The sequence below is a fragment of the Podarcis liolepis genome (assembly GCF_965112155.1).
Source record: "Podarcis liolepis genome assembly, chromosome: 9".
NCBI lineage: Eukaryota > Metazoa > Chordata > Lepidosauria > Squamata > Lacertidae > Podarcis > Podarcis liolepis.
This window is the reverse complement of record NC_139564.1, coordinates 45,184,225-45,207,576: the sequence shown is the minus strand read 5'-3', so window position 1 is coordinate 45,207,576 and position 23,352 is coordinate 45,184,225. Positions and strand designations below refer to the sequence as shown.

The 23,352-nt window shown below is 38.2% G+C and overlaps 1 protein-coding gene across 4 annotated transcripts in view; it reads left to right on the top strand.

Annotated features, from left to right (window-relative positions):
• Positions 1-22,605, top strand: part of SH3RF1 (SH3 domain containing ring finger 1) — a 46,985-nt gene extending 24,380 nt beyond the window's left edge. For all 4 annotated transcript variants that reach the window (XM_083520275.1, XM_083520273.1, XM_083520276.1 and 1 more), the window contains exons 3-12: positions 3,418-3,693; positions 4,621-4,716; positions 5,827-6,129; positions 6,965-7,075; positions 11,495-11,646; positions 12,770-12,940; positions 13,101-13,360; positions 13,783-14,129; positions 15,357-15,691; positions 19,135-22,605. In XM_083520275.1, coding sequence (XP_083376401.1) covers positions 3,418-3,693; positions 4,621-4,716; positions 5,827-6,129; positions 6,965-7,075; positions 11,495-11,646; positions 12,770-12,940; positions 13,101-13,360; positions 13,783-14,129; positions 15,357-15,691; positions 19,135-19,303 — 2,220 coding nt within the window. In that variant the 3' untranslated portion in view covers positions 19,304-22,605. The remainder of the gene's footprint in view (positions 1-3,417; positions 3,694-4,620; positions 4,717-5,826; positions 6,130-6,964; positions 7,076-11,494; positions 11,647-12,769; positions 12,941-13,100; positions 13,361-13,782; positions 14,130-15,356; positions 15,692-19,134) is intronic.
• Positions 22,606-23,352: the final 747 nt, after the last annotated feature.

Sequence of the window (23,352 nt, the reverse complement as noted above, 5' to 3'; positions counted from 1 at the left end):
TAGATCCTGGATCACATGGAGGGGCTTGGTTAAGTGGAGCAGTTAGGGGCAGCTTTGCGTGGGTGGAATTGAAGAAATTTGTGATGAGGGGGGAGGACTTGCAGTACCCACACTTTGAAAGTACCAGCCCCCATTAAGTACCAGCACATGTCAAATAACTGAATTTCTAAATAATTTAAAATGCTTTATAGATTACACATCAAATATATGAAGCTGCCTTTATACTGGCTCATACCATTGGTCCACCTAGCCAAGCACAATAAACGGGCATTTTAATGAGCTCTCTACTTTACCATGCAGAGCGAGGAGCCAAGATCTAAAAAGTGCAGAAAAAAGCATAGAAAAGGAGCATAAAAGATGTAGGGTGGGAAATTTACTAGAGTTTTGAGATGCTGAATGGCAAGCTGTAGAGTAATCACATTTTTACATATAATGCATAAACAGAAATACTATCTGCAATTGCTTCTCCTTGAAGCAATAAAATGAGATATGGAATAACAACAGATAATTTCACTGAAAACCTGAAGTGTGGTGTTATGCACACATGCTATAGATATTAAAATTATTAGAGGCACTTTTGGTAGCAAGGGTGATGTGCTCAGTAAGAGTTTAAAGAACAGCAAAGGAAAGAGGAGAACATGCAGCTGCTATAAACACTGAAGTACTGGTTTCCTTTTTCCCCACCCCAGACCTCTTGGTCTTGGTGGAACTCTTAAGTGGTAGACTGATCTGGGGATAAATGGTTGGTGATAGTTTGTGGCTTTTTCAGCAAAAGCCTTGGAATTTACTTCAAAAATAAAACTCATTCAAAGCAGTCATGTTTACATAGATCTGTACATATAGTTTGGATAATGTATTGTCATGTATTAAACTGCTTTTCCTTAGAAATAACTCATGGGGTAAAACTATAGCTACACATTGGTGCATCCCTCTCACTGCTCTACAATACCTTTAGCCATCCTTTCATGGCTAGTCAAATGAAACAGAGACAGAATGAAATGTAAACACTAACTCAGCAAATATTCAAGGACCTGTAAAGTAACCAAAAGCTGCTGAGCATGGGGAGGGGGGGGAGGTGTCAAGGATTTAGGAAGCTGGTTCAAAAGGCTAAAGATCCCCAGCTGTGATCTTGCTCTCACCCAGAGAATCTGAGAACCATGTGAAGACAGTGTCCTGGTGGCCTCTGAATATATTGCACCCAAAAGAATAATCCAAACCAATTGCTCTGGTTTTAGCTTACATGTACTGGAATGAAGAAGTATTTCCTTTATTTCACTTCTGTATAATTTAACCATTTCTTCTTGTTATTTGTGGCTGGGGTAGAGCTTAGTTCTACTGAAAATTACACTGTAGAATCAATTGTATTCCATGCATGTCACTTTTAAAGATTAACTTCATTCATATTAGCTATACTTTAACTGGAATTGTAAAGGGGGGGGGGAATACAGTAACCATCTGTTCAAATGTTTGATTAGAGTTGCTTTGTATGATTGATTTGTTCTAATACTATTACAGTCAGCCATTAATAAGGTAAATCAGCGTAGTGCAGTCACTGAAACAGGGTTTCAGCACTATCAGAACTGTAATCAAATTTCTATTTATGTTCTCATATTAAGCATGATTTGTGAGACTTGTAACTTACTAAGAGATTTTTCATCATTGACAGGCAGGGTGTGTATGGAGGAAGGACTCTTCCTGCAGATATTTTGTCACTAAAGGGTTGCGCTCAGTGTCAGAAGTGGGCCTCGAGACCTGGCATGAGGCTTGGTGCAATTGCTCCAACTGCACCTTTATCATCCAGACCTGTAACAATGGGTGTTTTCGTTTTACCACTTGCTGTTGATGGAATTGCATTCTTCCATACAAAAACAACAGCCCTGCACAAACAATGACTACTAGCCATGATGGCTACTTTCTACCTCCACTGTTGGAAGATGTATGCTTCTGCATGCTAGTTGCTGGGAATTTCAGGTGGGGAGGGGTGCTGTTCAGCTCAGGTCCTGTTTTCTGACTTCCATAGGCATCTGGTTGGCCATTGTGAGAACAGGATGTTGCACCTCATGGGCCAGTGGCCTGATCCAGCATTTAAACATGCAATATGAAGTGATGCAGTTAGTATGAAAGTACTGCTTCAGTGAGAACTATGCAGGAGTTATCACAGGAAGAGCTGGAAGAATGGGATGAAATATCAAAGAGTGAGTGAGTGAGACTATACAATAGGAGTGAGACTATACAATATTCACACAGTCCTTTCAGTCTTTTCTTGCTGTTTTATCTCAACAATAACACCGGAATGTTGTACTGAAAAACAGTTTGCAATCAATTCGTTTTTGGAGATGTATATTTGGAGAAAGAATCTAATTTTTTCCAGTCACGGAGCACAAAACAAGTCTGCAGTCCTTATTTTTCTAGAACACTTTTATTGTAGACAAATTGTGGTTTGCAGAAAGCCATATGAATGAGAGATGGATAAAAGTCATGTCTGCAGAGAATGCAAAAAGAGTGTTCCTGGAAATTTGAGATAGTCTTTAAATTTTGATTAGAGTAGTGTGATACAGGGGAAATTGTGGTTTGCAGAAAATTATCCTTGTCTCCCAGTTCCCACATAACAAGTGCTCAGTTTCCCAGACTCTCTGTCGAAGAGGAATCTCATCATTGTGAAGAGACAGGAATCATACAAGGGCATAGAGGGAATTTTACTGGCAAATTTAAAAAATGGCTTCATCCTTATTCGTATTATACTGACATGACTTTCACAGGACATCATGAATTCTAGATAGAGATTTTCAGAGTTCGCTGTAAAATGCATATATTTTTAATCAGGAAAAAGTAGGAATATTCCATGGCTATGATTCCGAGTTTGTTCTCAATGGCAGGAGTGCCCACTGAACAGAAGTCTACTCTTGTGACACTCTCTGCAGTGAAAAGGGGCTGGGAAAGGCAACTGTGGGTGATTTTCCACTGCAGCCGCTTATGATGCCAAAAATGTTTTTAAAGGGCTTGGGGACTCTCTGAAGCAGCATGAAAAGTGGCTCAAGAGGAAGGAAGAATTGACAAAACACAGACTTGCCACTTTCTTCTGGTGTGATCGTTGCCTGGATCATGGTCTCATTTATGAATGGCAGCAACTCTTTTTTTTGAAGAACGTAGTTAGCATCCTGGGCAATTTCATTAATCATCCTTCCTTATACTATCTTTTTTCAAAATCATTTTTAAATTTCTAGTTCAACAACACATACACAGCCTTAGTTTAAAACTTAAAAGCTATTCAGATGTCTGATATGCGAATGAAAGTCATATGAAAAGTCAGTGACAGAGTTTGGTTGGATGGCTTATTTTCTAATGCAATGGCTTGTTTTGTGTGTACACTTCTTTTACATTCTGTGACTATGAAATGTGATTTCCCTCCCTCTCTAGGGTGTACCTCAGTTACCTTGTGCCAAAGCATTATATAACTATGAGGGGAAAGAGCCTGGAGATCTTAAATTCAGCAAAGGAGACATTATCATATTACGCCGGCAAGTTGATGAAAATTGGTATCATGGAGAAGTTAATGGTGTCCATGGATTTTTCCCGACCAATTTTGTCCAGATTATTAAACCTTTACCTCAACCTCCACCTCAGTGCAAAGCACTTTATGACTTTGAAGTTAAAGACAAGGAAGCAGACAAGGATTGTTTACCCTTCTCAAAGGTAAAACATAATTTTTTAAAAAATGCTTTTTTAAAAAATCTTTTGAAAAATACATTGAATTTTGCATACCTCACTGTTGCCACCTAGTGTCATGTTTGTATATTGTACTTTATAACACATTTAAAATGTTTTATTTGCAGCTGTGTAGATGAGACCTTAGTGACAGACATATATGAACACCCAGTGTTTATATTTACTATTTTTCTAATTCTTTCCTTTCCTACCTACAGATATTTACTTGTTCCCTTATTATTGGAAGCTCTCTTTTTTTGTTTGGGTTTTTAAATTTTTGAGAATTAATACATTCATTTCCCCTAAGGACAATGTTTTAACTTTTATTTTAAGTATAATTCATGATGGAATTAGTTCGATTTCCCCTGCCACCAGTTCATTCTCTCAAAGAGAGGGCTCAATGTCACCTAGTAAGCCTCATGGTATACTAAGAAGTTGAACTTATCTGCCCTGTTCAAATCTGAACACATTGTATGTTATACTAAATTGGCTCTTTAAGACTGTTTATAACTGGATGAAGTTAATTTCAGTTTTTCTGTTCCTCAGTCTGATTTACCCCCCCCCCAAGCAAAGTATATTAAATTATTAAATGTATTTTAATTTATATATAAATGGAAGAGCTTGGCTTTAACTTTTATAGAACTCCAATGGATTGCTCTGGGAAGTAGCCATGAGAATAATGGTGTTGTTGGTTGCTTCTGTTTTAATTAATTCTCAAACTTGGGTCCCCAGCTGTAGCTGGACTACAACTCCCATCCTCCCTTGCTAGTAGGACCAGTGGTCAGGGATGATGATGGTTGTATTCCAATAACAGCTGGGGACCCAAGTTTGAGAAACAGTGCTATTCTTGATCAGGAAATGCATGTGTTCTTAAAAGAAATTAGTTGCTTAATTGCGTATTTCTTTTTAATGTAGGATGACATTCTGACTGTGATTCGCCGAGTAGATGAAAACTGGGCTGAAGGAATGTTGGCTGACAAAATAGGAATATTTCCTATTTCATATGTTGAGGTGAGAGAACCATAAAAATATTTTAATATACAATATAATAATGGTAGAAAATGTAATATATACTTGCAATAAACTTGTGGCTTCCTAGATAATCTTGGTGGCCAGCCTCACTATTTTCTATGCTTTGAAATGTAGGGGCAAATTAAGAGTTCCGATAAATTCAGTTATGTAACAGATACACACTTTTATTGTGAGCTGAACTTGTCACAGAATCCTTGGGTGCAACTGCAGGGCAAACAAATTGGTATTTGTTCATTGTGTATGTTGAAATCTCTTCATTCAGAACTGGTAGTGTGGAAATATTGTGGGATAGGGAGCAAAGGTGTCCTTTAAAAAGTTCTTGAGTTTGTGTTTATTCTCTCATCACTTATGTAAAACATCACTTTTACATTTATGGTATACCAGTGTTGGAATTTTAAGAAACAAAATTCTGGAAACAGAAACTGAATTGAGGAATTCCAAGAAACCAAAAAAATCAGTTCAGTTTTAAAATTGGAGGTTAAAATTGCTGTAGTTTTGAACGTTTAGGTCTGTCACTGCCATCTTGATTTAAAATGGCATCCAAGCATATCTACAGATGGATAAAAATCTGCTCCTCAGTCTCAGGTACCATCTTGGTTATGATATCTTAAGAGGTGTCCAAATACATAGCAAACAAACAACTTTCCAAAATATTTTATTTATTCATTCACGAGATAACCACGAGATGGTGTGTGAGAGTCTCCTTGATCACTTTTTTGAAACACTTGCATCCCTGCTCTCAATCTCTTAGGGCTTATGATCAAAGTACTGACAATTATGAATAAATGATACATTTTAAGGGATCATTCTGACAATATACACATAGAAATGGAGAATCAGCAGATAGCTCAACCCAAAATTTCCAAATTTGTTTTTGAAATGACAGCCAAATGTATAGTCTTTCTTCCTCTCTGCCCCGCTTTCATATTGTCAGTTGCTGAGGTGCCCCAACGCAAACAGCTTCATGTTTTCCTTTCTTGAAAAAAAATGTCTTTAAAAAAGCCATTTTCCATTTGAAACACCAGCTTCCTTCATGTGCAAGCACAACTGATTATTCATTTTTAAATTCTGCATGCCATTGTTTTGCAGTTTAACACAACAGCAAAGCAGCTGATAGAACTGGACAAGCCCTCAGGTTCAGCAGGAGACTCTGGGGAAGGCACGTCTGGTGCATCCCACAGCAATTCAGTTCAAAAGCACACGGATACCAAGAAGAACACCAAAAAACGCCACTCCTTTACCTCTCTTACCATGTCCAACAAGGCTTCGCAGGCTTCTCAGAATCGTCATTCAATGGAAATCAGTCCTCCTGTCCTCATCAGCTCTAGCAACCCTACTGCTGCAGCCCGCATCAGTGAACTTACAGGCCTTTCCTGCAGTGCACCTTCTCAGGTAATTTTCTAGCAGTAGAATACAAAGCATATCATAGCTTTTTTTAGATGAACAATTTAAAAGGTTGTCAAAATAAGTCGAAGATAATTGTGACTGACTTTCTGAGTTTGTGCAAGCAGTCATTAATTATACATAAAGGGACAATTTTCATGCACTCCCAAAATATTATAAGCTGAAGAGAGTTGTTATTGCTCTTTAAGTAACTGAAAGGTTTATTTCAATATGAATAGCTTTTTGTTTAAAAACATGCATGGAACAAATTATTTTTTAAGTATTTTGCATGAACTACTAAAGTATATGACATTTTGATTTCTTGAACAAAATGGAGTATAAAAATATCTGTCACTAGGCTGGCTGAATATGGTCATGGGGAATACTAATGTATTTTGGGGTGAGTAAATATGAACTTATGGGAGGGTGTGGTTTCACCTTGACTGGAGAGGGGTTGTGGGGGAGTGGTGTCATTACCGTGGGATATTCTGAATTACAAAGGGAATGTTGCTGGACTGCTGAAGGTAGCCATCATTTGAAGTGGGAAAAGTCCCATTCCAAATATTAATCCAGTCTTCGGGGTGATGTTCACCTCACATCCTGAAAGTAATGAAAACACTTGGACTGAATACATTGGCCCACCACTATTACTATTACTATTACTATTACAAATACTTGTAGTTCATTTTATTTTATTTTATTTTGTTTGAAAGTTTGTGGTCCAAAACCAGACTTAACACTGTTTAGGAAAACCCCACTGGTTCATATGCTCCATTCATAACAGTAGTTATTTTATCTGCTGATAGGCCCATAATGAGTTTAACTTTTTTTAACGTTTTGATAGGTTCATATTAGTACTACGGGGCTAATTGTGACCCCACCACCCAGTAGCCCAGTGACAACAGGGCCTTCATTTACCTTTCCACCTGAAGCAACCTACCAAGCTGCTCTTGGTGTAAGTACTGTTTGACATTATGTTGTAGTTTTATCTGAATTGCCCTTTGTTTTTACATAAATCTAGAAGCTACAGTTTTTGCAAGCTGCTTTGAGGTGTATTGTGGGGGGAAATTTGATTTCTATATAATGAATTTTGCCCCTTTGTGGCTTCCAAAATATTTCAAACCCAGAATCTATTATGAAGTGCTATGTTGAATTATTCCCTTTAATAGTGAAGTGCAGTAACCAAGAAGTGAAATGAGGCCATCCAAAAATCACATCATGGCTTCTGCATGCTTGAGAGACACCCTAGGTATGCAGAAATATTCAAGTTCATGAATTAAAACAAAACTGCCTGGTAGGAACCTCTGCCCTTACAGAATATTGAAGACTGTTGACTATATAGAGACTATAGAGACAGGATGTGGTCTAAAGCAGTGATTCTGAACCAGTGGGCCATGGATCCCTTGAAGGCTGTGGAGTAACATCAAGGGGTCTTTGAAGCTATTGTCAGCAGCAGTGGCACAGTACAGCAAATCCCTTAGGTGGTGGGCTGGAGTTTGGAGCTGGGACAGAAGGGTTGGGATGCCAATAAGGCAGAGTACTCAGATAACTAGTTGTTGTCCTTCATCTGATGTGCTCCAAGTTCTGCCACCCATCGGCACCTCCTTGTTTCACCCTTTCTTCATGCAGGGAGCCCAACCCTTCCTTGCACAGGGTGCAGCCCACCTTCACAAAGACTACCCATCCAGGACAAGAGGAACTCTATTCTTCTTTCCCATTGGATTTTCCTAACTGCTTTCATGCCTCTTCTCTTTAGCACTGATATGTGCACTGACATGTCAATGCATAGCATAGGTGGCTGGCAGAGAAAGCAAAAAAACAGCTGCGTGCTGTGGTGTGTTAGGAGAAGAGGCAGAAGAAGGAGCTGCTGTTGCTGCTTGCAGTCATTTGGAGGAGTCTTTTATCCCTCCAGTGCTACATCCCTTTTTATTTCTGCAGAGCACCTGGCCTTCCTTGCGTGGGCCCGTTTTAATTTGACAGCCTGAAAAGGAGAGAGGGGGCACAATTTGCCTGTGAAAGAGTGCTTTTGAATGGATGGAATATTGGCTTTATCCCATTTTTTTCATTCATTCAAGAAGGAAAAAAGAAGGGGGCAGTGAGCCTGCTCGTTAATTCCTTCTTAATTTCCAACCTTCATTTCTACTTAGAAATGAGAAGACACGGAGAAACTGTACGTAGTCTTTTCTCACTCCTAGATCTATATTGTGGCTGGATTCCAGCCTGTAATTTCTTACAGTTGTGAGAAGTACATTCTCTGTCTGTCTGTCTGTCTGTCTGTCTGTCTGTCTGTCTCTTCCTCTTCACCTCCCTCCCTTTCTCTAAGAAACGTTATTTGTTAAACAATCAATACAGAATCAGGTTGAGCTGAATGGAGGTTGGTAAGCATTTTGGTGCACTGCCTGTAAAGTTTATGTTGCAGAATAATGAAAGTTCATTGGTGTACCATAATAGGTTAACTCTGTTGTTGTTATTGGCACTGAATGAAATCCAGGCAATATGAATGTTCAGTTCTCTGTGATAGCAGGGAATCTGCACATGGTACGGATGAGTGCATAAGTGAAACTGGTATTTTTTTAATTTTTAAAAGAAAAATTTATACAAAGTGTTGGATATATACTTGATTATAGAATTGTTAGGAGGTGGCTTGGGTTTTTGAAACATAGTTTGCCACACAGCTTTAGTTGCTGCTACTCAAAAACAATTTGAGGTTTTACAGGTTCATGGGACTAGTTTCACAATTTTAAAGTAGCACGTTTCCTAGAATGTGTTGCAATGCGTATTTTCTGAAATGTTAGGTTGCTTCTTGTAGGATGGATATTAGTCACATTTTGTATTCACATTTTGAAAATGACCTGAATTGTCTTATGAAGAAAATCATTCTTGTGAAGAATATGTAGGGAAGTCGCACAGAAAGTCCTTGGGCTGTTAAGTGGAGTAGAAACCTGTAAAAAGTAGTAAAACTTTTTATTATATATACACTGCCATGTATTTGCTGCTGAGTGATGTATGTGAGCTTCTATTTTCTGACACTTTCCAATACATAATATGCAAAGTGTATGTTTGGCTGTAGTGAGTGGTTAATTGTTTCTGAGCTGTTTCAATTTGCATTGACAAAATAAATAATCCCATTTAGTCAAGTTATTGAACTTTGTTAGCTTGATTTAATGCTTGCTAATCTGATAAGAGCTAGAAAGTGTTTACAGCTCTTAATCAAGGGCAAAGTACTTCCCAGGGTATTTATCTATGTGTATGAACCAACCAACCAACCAACCAGTCATGTCACCTGATTAGAAATACGTAATATGGATTCAGGTGTCAGGGAACTATATAATGGTTATTTTCTATATTGAGCTTTCAACTCTGTAAATAAGACCATTGATCCCACTCCTCTATTTCTTACTTCCTGGTTCCTAAGTGCTTTAGAAGGATAGTAACTGCTAGGTTTAATCATATACTCTGAGACCAGAAACAAGCACATTCCCATTTGATAGTTATGAAGGCTGTATGAACTGTGTATTGATTTGTAATGTTTTGTTGGGTCTCTGGACCGTAATAAAGATTGATGATGATGATAGTTATGAAGCACCTTGCAGTTTGCCCAAGGATGCTAAAATGCTAATGCTAACCCCTGGCTATGGTACAGCACAGGATATGAGATATATCAGCATCCAAATATCTGAGGGTGTTTGAACCAGGGCCCCAGTGACTGTGTGTGACTTCATTTGCATGTTGCCACTACTACTCTGATCAGCCTCTTTTCATTAAACAACTCTTTAAAACAGGGGTCAGCAAACTTTTTCAGCAGGGGGCCAGTCCACTGTCCCTCAGACCTTGTGGGGGGCTGGACTATATTTTTGTGGGGGGGGGATGAACGAATTCCTATGCCCCACAAATAACCCAGAGATGCATTTTAAATAACAGCATACATTCTACTCATATAAAAACACACTGATTTGCGGACCATCCGCAGGTCAGATTTAGAAGGTGATTGGGCCGGATCCGGCCCCCGGGCCTTAGTTTGCCTACCCATGCTTTAAAAGGAAAGAGGAAGTAAATCAGGTAGAATTGGAACCACCTGCCTCCTGAGAACTTTTATTTCTGCTTTGCATATGTGGATCTCCCTTGTTTGTTGTGGTTGCCTGTTTACTCCATTTGGAGGGGGATTGGAACAAGTAACCTCATGAATGTATTTGTTCCTGCTTTAACAGATGCCTAATGGATCTCTGTGGCTGCTGCCTAGTTATCATGTTGTGGGTATGGCAATATGATGAAACTGTCTGCAGGTCAGCCTGTATGGGTTGGCTGCCTTTGTGTCAATGTAGTGTGTGGAAGTTGTTGCTGTATAGTTACTGATTGGTAGGCTGTAGCAGAGTTTTCAGGGATGCTGTGGGCATGCCCATCATTTTAAAATAGTAATTAAATTTTCTGGTTGTGTGTTTTCCCCCTGTCCTGGTTTGAACACTCATAATCTGTAGTGGCTGGGTATCTCTGGTTCTGACATAATGTAAAGTATCAGCAACAACATAGAGAATAGTCTGAAGTTTTACAAATGAAAAGAGTAACTAAGGGATCCAAGAATAGAGCCCCATTAGAAACTGCCAGTTAAAAGCGCTCTTTCCATTGCTTACCTCATAATTTTCAATCCTAATTTTTGAATAATGGCACTTAAAATAAAACAGTAAGAGGTACCTTTTGTATCCCAGCTGTCAAAGGGAATTTTGTTGTCAAAGGGAACAGCTATTTTATTTTATTACTTTATTTAACTATTTATTTATTTATTTATGAAAAACAAAGTAATGTTTGGGTGGCTTGTTGTTGAAATTTGTTGCTTACTGCATTACAGCTTCTGGTTTCAAAGCAGCCATGGATAGCAGTCCTTTTCAGACCACTGAATATTGGAAATATGTTTGAAAAACTTTGGGATTTATGCCACAAATTTGCATTGAAATGTGTGGATAAATGATATTATATTCATGAAATAAATGTTATAAAGAGACTTAAGTAGTTATTTCTCTATTTTTTTCCTTTCCTTTTGCCTATACAATTATGTTTTGTATTTTCTTATAAATGAGTATTAGTTTTAGTGTTTAATATGGTTTTAAAAATTCAATAAAATTGTCATTAAAAAAGAAATGTGTATTTAGACACAATGCTTCGAGCATGTTTCTTTGTTGCTTAAAATTTTGTTTTTTAAAAAAGAAATACAAGGGATTGTCCCGTTACATTGTATCAGAAAATGGAGAAATTGGTGTACAGTGGAACCTCTACTCATGACCACTGGATCCAAGTCAATTTGGGAGTGTGTAACTGTGTGTATTTGCAGCTGAATATTAGCGCCAAAATGACATTAAATTTCTGAATATTTTATTTCTAGACACTGAATCCCCCTCTACCACCACCACCTCTCTTATCTGCTACAATAATTGCTCCAACCTCTGCTGGGCTGCCTTCAGGAGCAGCTCAAAAATCTGCAGCGGGATCAACTGAGCAAATAGCACATTTGCGCCCACAGACAAGACCAAGTGTGTAAGTGAAATAAAAGCTTGTTGAGTATAACCTTGAAATGGTATCAAAGAGCAGAATTGCCAAAGGAAAAAAATTCAAGTATTTCTGGATAGACAAGGAATGTTTGACTTGTCACCTGGGATGAAAAGTGCCTGGTGCATGTGAAAGGGATGGCCAAGGTTCTCATTGCACCAAGATCTAGATTGGCTACCATGACCAGCCAGGACTGGTCATGAACAACAATAGCAGATTATATGAGGTACAGAAAATCCCTGGAATGGTTTTGCTCGTTCACACATAATGCTAAACCATAATCTATTAAACCATGGTGTAGCAACATGTGTGAATCCAAAAGCTTTGCTATGCTTGTAAAGGTTTGTAGATGGTGTATAAAACTTAGATAATGTTAACTATAACAGTGTTATGTGTGAACCCAGACCTCCTCTATAACTATTGTTAAAGATGTGTGTCACTGCCCAAAAGCTACAGTGCCATGAGTGATGAATGTAAAAAAAAAATCAAAAAAAAAATCATACTGCTCTTGCTGGTACTTTTAACTGTTCTGAGATGTAATAAATCGAGGTTTAAGTTACTGTCTGCCAGATGCCTCAGCATTGATTATTATTTATTAACTATGCTTAATATTAATTATGGTTAATGTTAACTGTGGTTTAACACTATGTATGAACCAGGCATCTGCACTGGAAAAAGTCCTGGGACATAGTTAATGATTCTTGACCAAATCAGGTCTCCTGGGTAGGAGCTTAGTTACAACTTGGACCAGCCAATGGACAAGTAGGCTTCTATATTGACCCTCAAGGGATATATGCAAATGACGGAAGACAGATGAAATCAAGAATGGTTCTTTCAACTATTGACATGTTACTCTTTAACTGTCACCAACATTTGGACATTTGATAAGGAGTTAGGGACAGAATTCTTTGGATAACTCTTTGTATGTGCAGCTATTTCTCTGATTGAAATTTCTGTGACTACCTAAGGAGCTACTTCCCATTCTTAATGAACCCTCATGGCTCAATTTTCAAGCAGCAGTCACTCTGCAAGGGAAGCCATGACTTGCTTAGGAACAGTTCTTTTTGTCTAGTTTTTCCTGCAGACCATTATAAACAGTTTTGTTTTCTAGGTATATCGCTATTTATCCATACACTCCTAGAAAAGATGATGAACTGGAATTGAGGAAAGGAGAGATGTTCTTGGTGTTTGAACGTTGTCAGGATGGCTGGTTCAAAGGAACATCCATGCATACAAGCAAAATTGGTGTGTTCCCTGGCAATTACGTGGCACCAGTCACAAGGTGAGGCTTTCAGTTGAAGTATCTTTTACAAAGAAAAGGGGAAGTAACTCCATTTGGATATCCAGATATTCTGTGGTGGTGGTGGCTTGTTGGGATTGGGAGAATAGGCCTTATTTGGTTTAATAAGGTGTGCATAAACTATTTGCATTACTTTTAACAGGGCAGTGACAAGTGCGTCCCAAGCAAAAGTCCCTGTATCTACTGCTGGTCAGACAGGGAGGGTGGTGACTATGGTCAATACTTCCACTGCTGGAGGAACATTGCAAAAACTTCAGGGAAATGGTGTGACAATGAACGCCAGTGCAGTACCAACAGCTGTGGTCTCTGCTGCACATATACAAACCAGTCCACAGACCAAGGTTCTTATGCACATGACTGGCCAAATGACAGTCAACCAGGCTCGCAATGCAGTTAGAACAGGTAAAACATTGCTTTATTCCTTGGCTTAGGTAATAGTATGATCAGGATGAACTTCTCTGAGGCCCCATGTATCTTGTCATGGGTGGAATGTAGTACATGATGGCTATGGACCAACTCCAGTGTCAGAGAGAATCTGCCTATGAATATTATTTGCTGAGAATCATAAGTATTTATATTTACATATAAATTTTATCTCTGTACAATAGTATTCAATATAGCATCAGGTACTGGTCAGATATTTTCAATACCATAAAAGATGGTTTGGAGATCTAGATTGCTATACTGAAATACCCACACATGCCATTTTTAATGCTTGAAACTGTTGGAATTAATAGTGTGAGGGAAGTTTTTAAATAACACAACAAGTGGATGTTGTATTGTTTTCAGTCTCAATGATACTATGTTTCCCCCTCTCATTGCAGTTGCAATACACAGCCAAGAAAGACCCACAGCCACCGTGACACCCATTCAGGCTCAAAGTTCAGCATGCCTTATTCCTGCTGCTGTAATTATTCCACACCATTCTGTTGCCTCCCAACAGCTCCAACCTCAGCTTTCTAATGCTGCTGCTTACATCACTGCTGTGAATATCAACCGGACAAATCTCCCATTAGCTTGTACAACAGCATCTCCTGGCACTTCTGCATCTCTGGATGGAGATGCGAATGGGAGAACTGTGACTGCGCACCCTGGAGCTCCAGCTTCCCCAGAGAACACATTAGTAGCTGGAGGAATTACTACTGTCAGTAAATCAGATAGAGATGGCAAGGTGAGCATGACATTTTGGTTGCCGCTCAGGATGTTTTTCTTTAATAGATAACCCAATAGATTGAGGGGACTCTTTATTAGGTGTAACTCCAAAGCTTGCCATTTAGTTTATTCTTATCACCTTTAGTGCCAGATAGTGGCTTGCTTTGTGTATCACATTAAACCATAATTTAAAATAATGTGAATGAGCAGTAGAATAGTAGAAAATTTCAAAAGTTCCTAGAGTGTTCCTTCAGCTTTCCTGTTTCTGTTGCACCATAGCTGAAACAAGCTGGAGTCTGCCTTGTGTCATCTGAATCTTTAAACAAACCACGAGTATTAACAAAGGTTTGTTCTTGGCTTACTGCTTGTGTTTTGTTGAAAAGAAACAAACTATGAGCATGGGTTTAGATGGCATGACAACACAAACTCCAGCTTGCTTTGTCTTCAGCACAGCAAGAGCAGGGGAGGACTGCCCAGAAATCTTTGAGCAACAAACACCAGAATGCTGTTCATTCACATTAAACCATATATTTTTATGATTTGATGTGACAGCAAATTAGGCTAGTGCCAGGTTTAGCTTCTTTATGTAAGAAGTAAAGTATGGTCAGATTTTTGTTCCTTTAGGAGGGAAAACAACTGTAATGGAATGGAATTCCTGATGTTACTAAAATATCAGAAGTAGAATTTTATTGAATAAATGGATGAAATTTTTGTATATAACAGTTCCATTGCTTCTGTTATGTCCCACACTTCACTTCCAATATCCTGGGCCCTTCTGATATTTAGAGCAGAGATTAATATTTTCAACATGCAAGCAACAAAAATATTGAACACTTTAATGTTGCTTCTCTCATTGGATTTTGTATATAACATTTCAGGTATACCTGAACATCCTAGGTACCACCAGTTTTATTGTACAGTTGGATTGCTGGTTAGGACAGCAGTGGGGAACCTCCAGATCTTGAGCCCAAGAAAGTGTGGCAGAGGTCCTAATATAGCCTGCAAGGCTGCTTTCGTCAGACCGTGCCCACCTACTCCACACCTAATGTCATATGTGACATCAGGTATGGGGCAGGCAAAGGATCCATTGAAACATTAAAATGCACTCCTGATTGTTCCTTGGCAAACAGGGCTTAGCCCTGAACTTGCAGGCATGGTTAGGAATTCATATGTTGCCTGCAAATTGGTATCTTTCCTCCACAGTGAATATTCATGCTTCAAAACAAATGTTTTTATTTATTTTCAGAAAGAAAAAAAGGGTTTGCTAAAGTTACTTTCAGGAGCATCTACCAAGCGCAAACCTCGAGCATCACCACCATCATCACCAACTCTGGAAGTTGAGCAGGCAGCTGCGGAGCTGGCCCTGCAAGGTGCTGTAGGACCAGAAGTTCCATCGGCTTCTAGTCATGGAAGAGCTGAGTCCTGCTCTGCGGACAATGAAACCTCTACATCAATGCAAGATGTTACTCATCGGAAAGCAAGTTCTTTGGATTCCAGTATTCCTATAGCTCCCCCTCCACGGCAGCCCTGTTCTTCATTAGCTCCAATCCTGAATGAATGTAGGCCTGTTGTGTGTGAACGGTAAGTCATTTTCTAGTCAATAAAGTGTAATAATGGCTACAAACGGCCTAGAAATGCTAATCAGTAAAAATGCTATAAATATAATTCTGATATTGTTCCTGTGATCACTAAAAAATCATTGTTGACCCAACCTGGGTTTGAAATGTACTGTTGCTTCTGAAATGAAATCGTAATAGTAGTTTGACAGTGGCTACAACCTACAGTTGCATGCATGTGGCAGTAAGAGAGCCCCATATCTCTGGCTTATACCCGATAAAGCTTTTCCACGATAGATTCCTGCACAGTTGTGTTGTAGGAATGATGTGGAAAGTTGATCCAGCCAAAAAGCCTAGTTGGCTGGACACTCTGTTTCTGAATAGCAGTTGCTCAGGGAACACATGCAGGAAAGAGCTATCATGGACTTCCTATAAGCATCTAGTTGCCCACTGTGGAAATAGGATACTAAACTGGATAGCCTGTGCCTTGATCTATCAGCACTCTTGTTTTGTACTTATGGAAACAGTCCTGAACTTTATTTTTTGAAATAGTATGCTATTCTTCAGCAAGTATTACCAGGTCAGTACCCTCTCACACACTCCTAAAGCCCTTTCAGTCTGATTGAGTAGGTCTCTTTCATATATTAAAACTAGGTGTTCAGTCAACCTTAATATTTCTGGTTCATAATTCTGTGTATATTAGCATTATTTTTTAATAGAACTGAACTCTGTTGAAAAATTCAAATACTGTTGAATCCGTTGAAACTTAATTTCTAGCACAGTTATTCCCTTATCAATATTTTTAATTATCGTAAGGAGGCCAGGCACCTGAGTTCTCAACCTTGCTTCTGTTTCCTCATATAGTAGCATTTTTCTCTTGTTTCAGTATTGGGATATTATAGTTTCTCAGTTGACGGAGTCTGTTTGCTTTTTCTGAGTTAGGGAATGGTGCTTGTGCAGATCAGTAGAGCTTGTTCTGTAGTTGAATGGCACCCAGAACCTTGCAATATTAATTTTCCTTTGACATCTAGTACTTGAAAAAGAGATGCTGGGAAAGATGCTTAATAATCACATTGAAGCCCAGTCTCCTCTTTGTCAAGCTCCAGTATGTCAGAGGAAAGCAGGAAAGTCAGTGCTGTACATAAGAGCAGGGAATTAGTCTAGCTTAGAAGGAAAGAGCATCACCACCCCCATTTGCAACAGCAACATTGCCTGAGGGCTGTGAGGACTCAGGGAAAGGAAATGATCATGACAGTGATCAGCAATTTGTTGACTGGAGACTTCTCCATTGTTACAAGGATGGTCTGGGTGGAAAGCATGGTTATTTTGGATTCTCTCTAACATCCCATGTTCTGGCCCAAAAAGAAGCATGCATATTTATTTTTACAGGACTTGCTGAGATATGTTCCATTTCCTCTCTTCTGCTCTCAAAAATGTACTACGTATAGATATCAGTGTTTCATTATTCTGTGGAAGGAAGGGTGGTTTCTACATAGCTGAACTGTAAGCAGGTGGTGGTATTATTATTATTATTATTTATTAAATCTCAGGGTGGTTCACAGAATAAATGTACAAGATAAAAACACTAAATACACAATAAAAACAAGAACAAAATACCCTCACAAATCGATAACCCCCTCCCTCCCAGGAACACATTTAAAAGGGTATAGGCCTTAATAAGCCAATAGCCTGGTTGAAGATGGAAGTTTTCACCTGGTGCCCAAAGATGTATAATGGCGGCACCAGCCCATCCCTCAGGGTGTGTTGAAGCCATATGGCTTTGCTGAACCATTAAGCAAGCAAACATGGCTCTCTGGGCAGTACTACAGTCTTCAATCCTGCCCCCACACGGCTGCCACTCAAAGAGTTCTCTGAGAGCAATTGTGCAGGGCAAATAGCCTTTGACAATAGCTGCTAACCTGATCCTTCCCCCCCCCTTCTTTTTTTTTAGCAAAGACCTTTTGCACACAAAGCATGTGCTGGACTTCTGAGCTATGGCCTCTCCTCATACTTATTTCTGAATTACATTGCATTAGATTGCATTTTAAAAGTTAAAAAAAAATTAATGTGTTCAATTAACCTAGATAAGGCCTTAATTGTGTCTTTGCTGTTGTTGTTTTACAACTTCCTTCAATCTGATGGAACTTTAAAGAAAAAATAATGCATACAATATTGTTGCAGTACTATAGAGAGATTGGATTTCACTGCCGCTTAGTAGATTAAAAATTCACTACCAAGGTGAACCAGAATTTATAGACCCTGTCTCTAGCCCTTCTACTCAGTTGGGTTGGAGCTAATAAACAGAAGTCAGGCAAAATAATAAGCCATTTATACAATCGGGGAGGGAAAACTAATTTTAGATTATGTATTCAAACTCATAACATGTTCTCTGTCCCTAATAAAAATGTATGTATCCTCTTAAAAACAAAAACTGCAGTGGCACTTGCAGTTATGTATTTGCCGGAATCAGAACAAATATTTATGGGGAAATATATTTAATGCAAAAAGGACAAAAAGGTTACAAGCTACTGCACTTTTCATGTTATTACATTTTGGCTGCTTTTGTATTTGGGGTTTCAATGCATATGTGTAATTTCCCGGTTGAGCTTTCACCTAAGCAAGATTGTAGAACAGTTACTTCCATGCATATGGCAACTAAGGCATATATTTGAACCATAGTTAATATTGCCATTTATGTTTTCTCTAATTGAACCTGATTCTGAATAACACAAAGCCTTCCTCCTTGGGTGTTCATGTGAAATAGCTTACCACTTATGTTTTAATCCCAGTGAGAAGTTTGCCTGTGAATAACCTTTCATCTGAGTATTGTTGGGGTTTTTAAAATCAGCACGCCCAGGTCAAAATCAGTGCACAAACCTGTGTACCCAATGATAATGCACTGTTTTAAGACCTCCTGCATATTTCAATGCATGTTTACTTGAATTTGAGACAGAATAGTTGGAGGGCTGAAAGTGATTTGAGAGAGGTTTTGCTTCCCTTGCTGTATTTCTGTCCCTAACTATAATCAGTGTATTTATATGACCACATTTTTACCAGTTATGGTGAACTCCTTTAGCATTATTTCATCATGTATGCTACTATTCTGCTATAAATATGCATTTCAATTTCACAGGTACTGAATTTGAAACTTTACTATAGTTTAATTTGTTTAGCTGAACAAAATTGTATAATAGCCACGTGTCAACTTTTAAAAATTGTCTTTAAAACCTCCTAACACTTAACATCTTCCCAGAGAATTCAGTGGAGCTGGCTTGTATGTATTTACTTGACATTGCCATGTTAACGCACTTTGTGTTTAGAAAATGCACTTATTTTTGAAAGGATGTGAACAGTTCAAGGCAGCTTCCTGTTGCAAGTTGTATCTGGCAAGTGTCAAGTTGTTTTTTGTTTGCAAACAATGGCAGTCTCTGTAATAAAAACCTGAACTTTTATCTTCTTGCTCTGCAGATATAGAGTTGTGGTATCGTATCCTCCTCAGAGTGAAGCTGAGCTTGAACTTAAAGAAGGAGATGTTGTTTTTGTACACAAAAAACGTGAAGATGGTTGGTTCAAAGGCACATTGCAGCGAAATGGAAAAACTGGCCTTTTCCCTGGCAGCTTTGTGGAGAGTATCTGAGATTTGTTTCAAATATTTCAAATCGCACAGCACTATAAAATAGCACAAATATTTTCAAGAGATAGTGCAGCCATTGAAGACTTTTTAAATGTCTGTAATATAAACAAATTTATATTTATGTTTTCCAGTATCCCACAGCACAATTTTGCCATAAAAAATATGATGAGAGACTTGCTGGGGTTTTTTTATTATTATTTTGAATTTTTAAGTGTAATGTGTGCCTTGTAATGTCTGATCTCACACTACACAGGAAGATTTCTTCCAAATATGTAACACAAAAGAGCAATTGTTTACAAGGCTGTAACTAATTTATTCTTAATTTTCTAAACTTGAATTCTGTTTAATAGCTTAATCTTTGTGATTATGATTAACAACTTATTAATTTATGAAATGAGAAAAGGAGAAGCTGGATTATCTCCTTAGATACAAAGGCATAGTTTCTGACAGATTGCTTTCTCCCACTGTGTGTGACAGTGAAGTGAGTTTGTTTTATGGGGTAATGTTGGCTGTAATGATGGTGATGTGGTGTCAAATTGAACCTGCAAACTGGGATAAAATGGTACCGTGAGCTTTTCTTATTTTGGGTGAGAAACTATCTGTCAATGGACAAGTCTAAATTCTCCAGACAGTGTAATATTTCTGAAAGGCAAAGCTGTAACTACAACAGAGTTAACGTTCACAGAGTGTGAATAAAAAATGGTGAAAATGCCAGGAAATGGGAAATCAACTTTCTCTAGCTTCTGCTTATTCAAGAGTTTGGGACATCTGTCAAGATTCTGCTTTGTGGATCTGGCTAGTTCTTTGGCACTCACAGAATATAAATGAGATTAAAAGATGTTAACTGCAGAACAATGAGAAATAGTAATTAGCTACAAGAACTGGTAGAATTCAAAATTTAAATTCAAGTTGCATTCACTGTCTAAATATGCCAAGAAATGTCATTTACTTATTTTACCTTTTCAAAGTGATTTGCATGGCTGAGAGACAATTTTACAATGTTTGAGCAATAGTGGTGGTAAGTGATACACTTGTGTTTTTAAAGTAAAGGCTGTAAGAACACTGTGAAAATTTTGCTAATTTTGTAACTATTGCTACTTTCATATGTCTTAACTACTCATTGTCTTGCATGTATTACCAAATTATCACAGGCATATAAAACACTGCATGATTTATAGATTGCATTCCAGTCTCCTGTTGTGGGTTTTTTGAAGTGCCCACTTGGAGATATTAAATCAACCAGCTGTCTGCATCACGGAAGCCACTGACCAAGACTAGTGAGTGAGTGAGTCCTAGTTATGTAAAGAGTGCTCTAGAGTCCAAATATTCACACCATTCCAGCCATTAATATTTAGAAATGTAAGACATTTGGGGAGCTTGTTCTGTGCCACATTTCAGCAAGAACATACTCCCTCTCAGTTTCCCCCCCCCCTTGCTGCCTTTTCACTCATTCATCAAACATTAGAAATTAACTTATTTATAACCACGGGGGGCTGGGGCAGAAATGGGGGTGCACATTCCCATCTCACTCCTTTTTTCTAGCCACCACACTGAAGCATGGGGACAAAAAAACAACAACTTCAACGTCACAGGGGTGATAAATAGAAGATTGTGTTCTAGCATTATTTGTGACTCTTGCTATACATTCACTTTCAGATAAAATATAAAGTTCTTGGAGCTTTTTTCTTTTTGTAACAGCCACCTTTTCAAGGGAGTGAGAGGGGTCTAAATATACTCAGCCCGACGACTAGTCTTTCCATGTCCAACTATTAATCTTCCCTCTTCCTCTCCATTCTAACTAAAGTGACTGGGGAAGCTAAGGGAGTGGATGACAGATTAGAAATGACCTTTTTGTCACTTGCACAGTCTTCTATTTCCCTTAAACTGTTTCTTGGCTTCTGAAACAGCTACCCAGCTGGGAAAGCCAAAAGGGTGACATTGGAGAGATTTGTCACCCTTGGGTACATTAGTCTTGGCCTCTGATATCTCTCAACAGTAGCAAGAAATGTGGAATTAAAGAGAGGCAAGTTAGCAACTGACAGACCAGATCTTTGGTGCCTGGGAACTGTCAGTTGCTAACCCTAAATGGATCCTGTACAAAAAAACCTCTACTATTTCCAGGGCTTTTAAAAGCCATTTGGCACTGGTGATCCATTCTATACATACAAGGTTGTCTTTTATACCATTGCTTGACTGCAGCAATCTCATTATGCCATGCTCAGCTGAACCTATTCCTACATGAGATTTAACTAACTGTTACCACCCTTTATTCTGGTAGGGTCCTGCTTCTTTAGCAATAGGCAAAATTTTAGTTAGTGCAGATTGTCTTGCTGGAGATACGCTGTTTGCCCATGATATAGCTGCTAAGAAGTTAGTTATGAATAAAAGCAGGCAGCTGGCACCTTTTCCCCTACTTTCAGAATTGGTGGACTTGGAAAGTTCTTATGCCTTTCCACAACTGAACTTGCAGCACAATATAATTAAGGGAGATATATGCAATATAAAGGAGAAAAATATACTCTAGCTGATGGTAGGCTAATGATTTTCTGATACAAAACACAACTGATTTTTTACTTTACACATGGGTAGGAAATTATTAGCTGAAGGATTTTCTTGCAATATCAAGTAGTTTCATGATAGTCTTCATATAAATTATATTGTTGGAACTGAAATCATTTTTAAATTAACACCCATACAAGACACTGTACAACTCAATTCTTGTGGAATTTAGAAAAATTAGTTACTTGAATATTCATGTGATATACAAGCTAATGAAATGAACTTTAGTTCAGCATAACTTGACACTAATGTGTCAAACCTTATTTTCACAAATTAGTGTTTTATATATTAAAAAGACTACTACAGATAATTTTTCTCTTCTCCATAAGGTAGAATATCTGTGTGACACAGGTACCTCTATTCATAGGGTTTTATTATGTAAAGTCTATCAAAATATAAATTAATATGATAGTGTTGTTAGATATAATACATTTTCTAATGACTTTTTAATAAAAGAAATCACTTTTTGTTTTTAAGGGCTTGTTACACAACAGTACAACAATGACAAAAAATGCAGTTTTCTATGCCTTGTGACCTTTATAAAGTTGTGGGAGTTGGGTTAGGGTTTTTTCGCTTGTGTGTAATCCAGTGTATGAACAAAAAACCTTTACATTCATTTTGTGTTTTTCCTTAAAAGAGATTCTGTGAAAAAATTTAGTGTCTATATTTAAAGTCCAGTGAATGTTATGTGTTTTCTCTGTTAAATTTCCATTCCTAATAAATATTTTCTTAGCAAACATCTGAAACCCAGTGTGTGTGTATGTGTGCGTGAAAGACTTGTGATTACTTAAGGCTAATAGTCAAATAATATATGTTTTGTTAATCTGTATTCATTAAACCAAACAATAAAAAGCCCCCCCCCCATCTAGTTAAGCTATGTAAGATGAATTACAAGCAGAAATAAGTCGTAATATGGCTATAAGGTAAATGGAGATGACCTAGCTGATGAGCTTCTCCATCTCTGTCTGATTCTATTAATATCTGTAGGAGGTAGTTCCTGTGCCAAGCTGCTCATGCTTTATTAAATCAGTCTAGGTCTGCTATATGCATACCATTAGGTACTTCAGAGCTGTTTGTGCACAGAGAATATTCCCTGTAGAGGTGAAGAATCTGATACAGTTGGATGATATCCTTCAATTTCCAATAGCATAGATGCTTGGGTGATTTTTAAAAATGAAAATGACATTAAAGAAACCCAAAGGATGCTGTAAGAACTCGTTTTTAGAGAAAATGTGAAGCACAGGGAATATGTTACCAGTAAGATCATTTGAATGTGGTAATCTGTTTGGGGGGCGGGGAGCATACATTCACTTAAAGATTTGAAGAGCCAGATGCAAGAAGGCAGGAGACTTTCAGTGGAGAAGAGCAGGCTGCCAACAGGAGGCCAGGCACTTATGTCCATCAGCTGTGATGCAGGAGTGGGTACTCATGATGCTTCCGCCACAAAATGTGACTGACTGCAGAGGTTTTGGTAATACAATGGTATCTCGGGT